This window comes from Chrysochloris asiatica, unplaced genomic scaffold (genome assembly GCF_000296735.1).
Source record: "Chrysochloris asiatica unplaced genomic scaffold, ChrAsi1.0 scaffold00024, whole genome shotgun sequence".
In the NCBI taxonomy this organism is placed as follows: domain Eukaryota; kingdom Metazoa; phylum Chordata; class Mammalia; order Afrosoricida; family Chrysochloridae; genus Chrysochloris; species Chrysochloris asiatica.
The window spans coordinates 15,135,278-15,142,343 of NW_006408542.1; the positions used below are offsets into that span (position 1 = coordinate 15,135,278).

General features: G+C 41.1%; 1 protein-coding gene across 1 annotated transcript in view; it reads right to left on the reverse strand.

The window, feature by feature from the left end:
* Positions 1–404: 404 nt before the first annotated feature.
* Positions 405–7,066, reverse strand: part of ABCG5 (ATP-binding cassette, sub-family G (WHITE), member 5) — a 37,105-nt gene continuing 30,443 nt past the window's right edge. Inside the window, exons 11-13 of the mRNA XM_006839407.1 lie at positions 5,864–6,049; positions 2,526–2,638; positions 405–598 (exon numbers count right to left, since the gene is read on the reverse strand). Coding sequence (XP_006839470.1) covers positions 405–598; positions 2,526–2,638; positions 5,864–6,049 — 493 coding nt within the window. The remainder of the gene's footprint in view (positions 599–2,525; positions 2,639–5,863; positions 6,050–7,066) is intronic.

Sequence of the window (7,066 nt, forward strand, 5' to 3'; positions counted from 1 at the left end):
CTCACAACTCTTCTGCTATTTAGTTAATAATTCTGATATTTTCTTTGTACTGAATTCTTTATCAAATAGAAGCATAATTTTCAATGACCTACTTTTCTGTGTCTGGAACAAAAACAAGGAAGACAATAGCTCATACTATTCTCTCATATGTCTAGGAATGATTGTTGGTTATATTTTTTGGAGCAGTTCTGTTCCAGTTTCCAAATGCCACGTGTCCATGCAAGTTAGAATAGCCAAGGACTGTGAACCATTTCTACCACCTTTGAGGCCAGCAGAGAGTCGTAAGTGTTCAAAGACTTCAGATGTAGCATCAAGAAAGGGATGAGTGGCATTCTTTCTTCAGACATATAAAGGAGTCACGTGTCCTAGGAGCGTATGTTCCATTTCTGCAGCTATGATTTGTGCTATCGGCTAATGAAATGATCCCTTATTTTAAAAACAGCTATTCCTATGATGACAAGAGCCGGGATAAAGGCATATAAAATCAGAAAGTTTGCTGTAAATCTGGACGTTGCACCCGGGACGGTTCTCTCAATGATCTGAATTCCTTGAGTGAGGGTGCACATTGGATTACTTGTCACAGAATTGTTTGAGCTGCCTGTCAGGGGAAAGATGGACATGATCAGATTGGTTACATCCCAGGAAATTGAATCAACAGTATTTACCATATGCCCGCTAGGTGTTTGTCACTCTACTAAATACTTTTCCTGATTAAAGTCACAGGGCAATTTTTAAAGAGTCCAGAGTTCGTACTTCATGAAACAACAGTGAGTGTTCTGGGACTTGGCTTCACTGAAGTTCGTAGTGGATTTGTTTCTATTTTGGGGATAGGATCAATACCATGTTGTTCCTGTAAAGAGCCCCTGGAGGTGCAGTGGTTAAGTGCTCAGCTGCCAACCAAAACATCAGCGGTTCAAACCCATTAACCATTATGTGGGAGAAAGCCGCGACAATCTACTTCTGTAAAGATTATTTTTATATTTGTGTGCCGTGGAGTCAGTTCGGACTCATAGTAACCCTATATAGGGTTTCTGAGGCTGTAAATCTTTAAGGGAGCAGAAAGCCTCATCTTTCTCTCACGGAACAGGTGGTAGTTTCAAACTGCTGACCTTGAGGTTAGCAGCCCGACTCATAACCTCTACTCTACCAAAGCTCCCTTTGTGTAAAGATTACAGCCTCGGAAACCCGATGGGGGAAGTTCTGCCATCTTCTATAGCATTGGAATCGATAACAATGAAGATGGGTTACGTTGGGTTGGGTTTGGGAAGTTGTGTGTGCCATTGAGTTAACTCCAACTCATAGTGAGTCCACGTGACGGGAGAGCTGCCCCATAAGGTTTCCTAGGTTATAATATTTACAGAAGCAGATTGCCAGGTCATTCTCGCACGGAGCCTGCTGGTGGGTTTGAACCTTTTGGTTACCAGCCAAGTGCTTAACTATTGTACAACCAGGGCTCTGACATTCCACATAGAATACCTTATTCCTTACCATAGTACTGATACAAGTCACTTAGTAATGTTTGTTATTAAGTGCCATCTGACTCAGCAACTGTATAGGGTTTCTGATACTGTAAATCTTAGCAGGAGCAGAAAACCGTATCTTTCTCCCAAGGAGTGGCTGGTAGACTGAACCACCGACCTTGTGGCTCACAGTCCAGTTCTTACCCTTAATACCCTAAAATTAGGGACATCATCATTCTAGAATATTTAAACAGCTACGAACTTCCACCTATTCATAGATAGATTCCCTCATACCTTCTTAGGGGATTTGGGAGCAACTTTTTTTGCAAAAATGGCTTTACTCAGCTCATACTATGTGCATTTTTGTGGAGCAAGAAGCTACTTCAACTTGCTCTACAACCTGTTCAGTAACTAAAGAACTGATCCCACCATAATAGACTTAACATTTGCCTCAGCGCACATTGATGGCTGTTGGTGCTAAGTGCCGATGAGTCAGTTTCAACTCATAGTGGCCCTGTAAAGGGTTCCTAAGGAACAGTTGGTGGGCTTGAACTCCCAACCTCATGGTTAGCAGTCCAGTGCTTATCCTGCAGCAACATACCAGGACTCCCAGTGCACACTGTTGTTGTTGTTAAGTACCGTGGAGTCGGTTCCGACTCGTACTAACCCTACACAGGGTTTCCGAGGCTGTAAATCTTTACGGGAGCAGAAAGCCTCATCTTTCTCCCGCAGCACCACTGGTAGTTTCGAACTGCTGGCCTTCGGGTTAGCAGCCCGATTCATAACCACTATGCTATCAGAGCTTCTTTAGGTGTGTCATTTTTTTAGTAACATCAAAACGGCCTTAAGCTATTAACTTTTGACCAGTGACTAACTTGAACAACTGTTGTTGTTTTTTTTAAGTATTATTTTAAAAGTCAGAGAAAATGTTGGACTTCTTTTCCAAAGCAAGGCTTTAAATATTTTTTTATAAAATATAGCATTTATTTTAAAAATACATCTCCCTCAGGAAATTGCTTCCTCAGAGTAATGTGTCAAAATAATAGCTGAAAGTACAATGCTTACCACAAGTGAAATTCAGTCCATAGAACTCATTGACTACAAGAATCTCACAGCAATATTTTTGGAATGTAAAATAACTGATGATTTTTAAAGGAATGGGCATTTCTTCGATGTTTCTTAAAAAGAAAAATAGAATGAGATGAAACTCAATAGACTCTGGTAATAGTTGTATCAAATAAAAAGAGAGGTAATCTTTAGTTTATGTATTCCCGGCATGAATGTAGCTTTTCATTTTTCTATCACAAAAATTATGCTCATGATAAAAATAAATAAATAAGCTTCGGAACAATTCTGAAAATTATAAAGAAAGTAAAAGTCATCTGAAACATCTCTACCCAGAAATAACTATTGTTAACATTTTGGTGAACATGTGTTCTCCTATCTCTGTGTGTGCGTACAAGGCCAAAACCTGTCAAGAGAGGGAAAAATCAAGTATTTCCCACTAAAATTAGCAATAGAAAACTGGCAAGGCTGCATCCTGTCTAAGTGGGAAACTTGGAAAAATAAAACAGTCCTGTCAATTTCCGGCTCTTACAGGTTTCACTCTCTATATATGTGATATATAGATGTATCTACTCACATAAGGAGGGGCTTCAAAATTTTGTGGAAATAGTCATATATAGAGAGAGAGAAAGAGAGAGTGTGTGCTTATAAAATTTTACGTAAAAAGAATTAAACTCTTCATGCTCTTTATTAACCTGACCTTTTACCTCCCAAACATGTCTTGGACATCTTTCCAAGTCAGTAAGCATAGCACACACACCATCATTTTATCTTATAGCTTAATTTAACAATACCCTGAGGCTGGATCAGTGTCTCATTTTTTGTCTGATTTTGTAACCACCGATGATATAAACCTACAACACACTGCACTAGAGTGGCTATTTGTGACTAAAGAGACTAGGGAGTGTTAGTGTATGAAGTAAAATTAGACTTCTTGTTGTTAAGTGCCGTCGAGTTGATTCCGACCCATAGCGACCCTGTATAGGGTTCCCAAGGAGTGGCTGGTGAGCTTAACCGCTGACCTTGCAGTTCAAACGGCTTTGCAGTCTGGCACATTAACCCGCAGCGCCACTGTTAAATGGCGGGAAAGTAGGCATACTTTGCATCTTACATAACACAATTATCTCGTTCTTACTCAAAAAATATAAAATTCTAATGAGATACACAACAAAATCAACTCGGGGTGGTGACACTTCAGATAACTTACTTTCGTCCTGGCACATTTTTATATTGTGTGCATTTTTTTCCCCTCCTTTTTATAATGAAGGTGTGTTACTTTGTTAAAGTAGAACAAGCAGCAAAATGGTTTCCATTTTGTATAAAGGAGAAGGTAGCCATTGGCGCAAAATGCTTCATGAAAGATGGTGACGGGGGAAAATATAAATTTAATGATTGAGAGACTTATAACTATAAATGTGACAATGAGGGTATGTGGGAGCATCGTAGCTCTGTAGGTTAAGCACTGAACTGTGTACCACAGGGTCAGCGGTTTGAGCCCACCAGCTGCTCTGCAGGAGAAAGATGAGGTTTTCTGTTCCCACAAAGATGAACAGCCTCAGAAACCCTGTGCAGGTTACTATACGTCAGAGCTGACTCTGGACACTAACAACAACAACCAAGTATATGTGCCCCTCAAGAAAGGAGTATCACTATAGAAATTTGAGTGGCGATAATCCCTTGAGATGTTGAGATTTTGCAAATTACCCAAGGGCAACTATTAATGTTGACCCTTAGCTCACTTTTAAGAGCAATGAATCCTCTCTTCCTAAAAACCTAAGTATTTGACTCAGTGCCAAGTTGCTAGGACCATGTAATGACTCAAATATGAATCTGGAGACATTGCCTGCGGCTGGGTCTGTACTTGGGTAATGATGGCAGTTAGAGTCCCTATCCCTGAGATTATTTGATTTGTGTCTTTTTCATAGATGCGAATAATCCCCTTAAATAACATAAGACAGATACAATGTAATGGTGTCATTGGTGGGAAAAAAATTTTTTTAAGTCCACCTTATTTGATTAAAAAACTAGCTCACCATGCTTTTATAATGAATCAGTTTTGTGTAACTCATTACAGTTTATAAAGTGTTTGCACGATGATGATCTCATTTGCTCCTCATGATCCCCTGAGGTAGGAGGGGCCAAGAGGATTATCTCCATTTTACAAATGAGAAAACTAAGACAGAGAAGTGCCTTGCCCATATTCACATGGCCGCTTAGAGGTTGAAGACGTTCCTGACTCGTGAGTCAGCCCTCCCTCTGCGGAACCCATTCATCCTGGGAGAGCCTTCAGACCACTGTGGCTTGAGCAAAGTCTGAGCTTAGCTTTCTTACCTGGATCTGGCTTGCTCTGAGAGTTGAGTAATTAAATCTACAAATATCATGATATATACGAGGTGCTCGGTATTTTTTGTTTGTTTGTCTCTTGGTGTGTGTACAGGTTCCTCATGAGCACAATTAAGTGTTCCAGAATACTCATTCTCAGCTGAAGTCAAAGAATGAAAGCCTTTGTATTTTCTCAGGAACCCATAGTTGAGTTCATCACCCCCGCTCACTCCCCCATGCCTGGGATCATTTTTACCCTTCTAAAACTGTCAAACCTTCTTGCTACAACTTTCTAAAAGTTTATGATTTAAAATTCTTGACTGAAAAATGATGCCCGTTACAGAAAATTCATTAAGTATAGAAAAATGCAAAGAAAAGGATTAAAACAAATACCACCAAGTAAAAATCATTGTTAACATTTGGAGTGTATCCTTGTCGTCCTGCTACTTGTGTAAGCAGTTTTTTCTTCTTCATTGTTGTTGTTAAGTGCTGTCAAGTCGGTTCTGATTCATATCAACCCTGTATAAGGTTCCCAAGGAGCGGCTGGTGAGTTTGAACCACCAACCATGTGGTTCTAGCTGACCATACAGTCCAGTGCTGTATCCCACAGAGCAGCCTCTTTTCTTATCCAACTAGTCTCATTTCTGAAGAATAACTAAAATTGAGGAATGAAATTGTGCCCAGGCAGAAATGAACTAACAGGTGTGCTCTTTAGCCTGTAGCAGCACCTGTGGGTTTTTCTGGAGAATAGAACACGTTTTCCTAAGCTTGTTCTAATGGCTTATTACGTTAATCATATCAGTAACATGCTTACACTGCCATTTTCTGATGCACAATTCATAGACATTTTCTTGAGTGAATGGCAAGCGCATATAAGGCAATAACGTTTAGCAAGCACTTAAACACTGCAAGGTGGTGTCTTCACATAGCTCCCGTCTGGAATTCCTTTATAATTGTCATGATCAGGTGATTATTAACAACGAATCACAACAGTTAATGGAATCATTCTATCTTACCTCATGAGTCCAGATCCAACAAGGACTCCAGCAATGCTCAAAAGAGCCACTCCACTGTTGGCGACATTGGGGTTTTGGACGATACCAAGTAGCACAAGAGTTAGACATTCACCAACCAAGTGGGGGGCCAAGAGAGCCAAAGAGAAATATCCAAACCTGGCAACTTCAGGGTATAAGCCCAGAGTCCTAAAAAAAAAATAATAATAATCAGGTTTTTAGTCTCTCTCCAAGGGTTATCATTTAAGAAAATACCACTCCTGCCTCTATAAAATCAATTCATAGTGGTGAGTGAGGAGAGTTGCAGGACAAGCCAGCCTCCCTGCTGAAAGACCTTGGCACAGAGTCAGCATTTAGGACCATTTATTACTGCAAATGGTTTCTGTTGGCTCCAACTCAGTGTGAGCCACCTTTTCCTACAGCTCCTTCAGCTCTCTCACAGGAAAATACTAAACCATTTAGACCATGGTCACAACCAACTGTAGTAAGTAGGACTGCTAAACCCTCTCCCCCCCCCCCAGGCTTCTCTTAAATAATCGGATTCTGCAGAGCTAGCACCACTCCTACCTAGTGATAAGGGTTCATCCAACTGCCTCATCCCCTCCCTCCATCCTCACCCACCCGTGTGAAAACCCCTCACTACTTTCATCCCTGATCAGATTAATCCTCAAATGACCGATTCCAGGTTAGGTTGTTGTTAGCTGGTGTTCAGTTAGCCCCAATCTCATGAGAACCCCATGCATAAAAGAAACACTTCCCAGTCTGGCACCCCACTTGTCCCACCAATCAGACCCTTGTGATCCATAACGTTTTCCCTGACTGACTTTCAGAAGTCTATTACTGTTGTTCCTCCTAATCTGTCTTAGTCTAGGAGGTCTACTGAACCCTGCACAACATGATGGCAGCCCTTCACTGACACACAGATGGTAGCTGTGCTGAGGTACGCTAGCTGGAAATCCAACCCGGGTCTCCTGTGTGAAAGGCAAGAATTGTGCCTCTGAGCCCCCACTGCCCTCATTCCGTGGGATTCTACCATTCCTTCCCATTGGCTTGACCCTCACTTTGCTGTAAACAAACCACCCTGCAGTCCTGCACCTTTCCTCTATATTCCATTTACCAAATTACATTTCCCTGGTGACAATGTGTCCTCAGTAACCATTAGACCTGCTGCTCTTTCTTCCACTTGCGGTGTAAGGAAGAGAGATT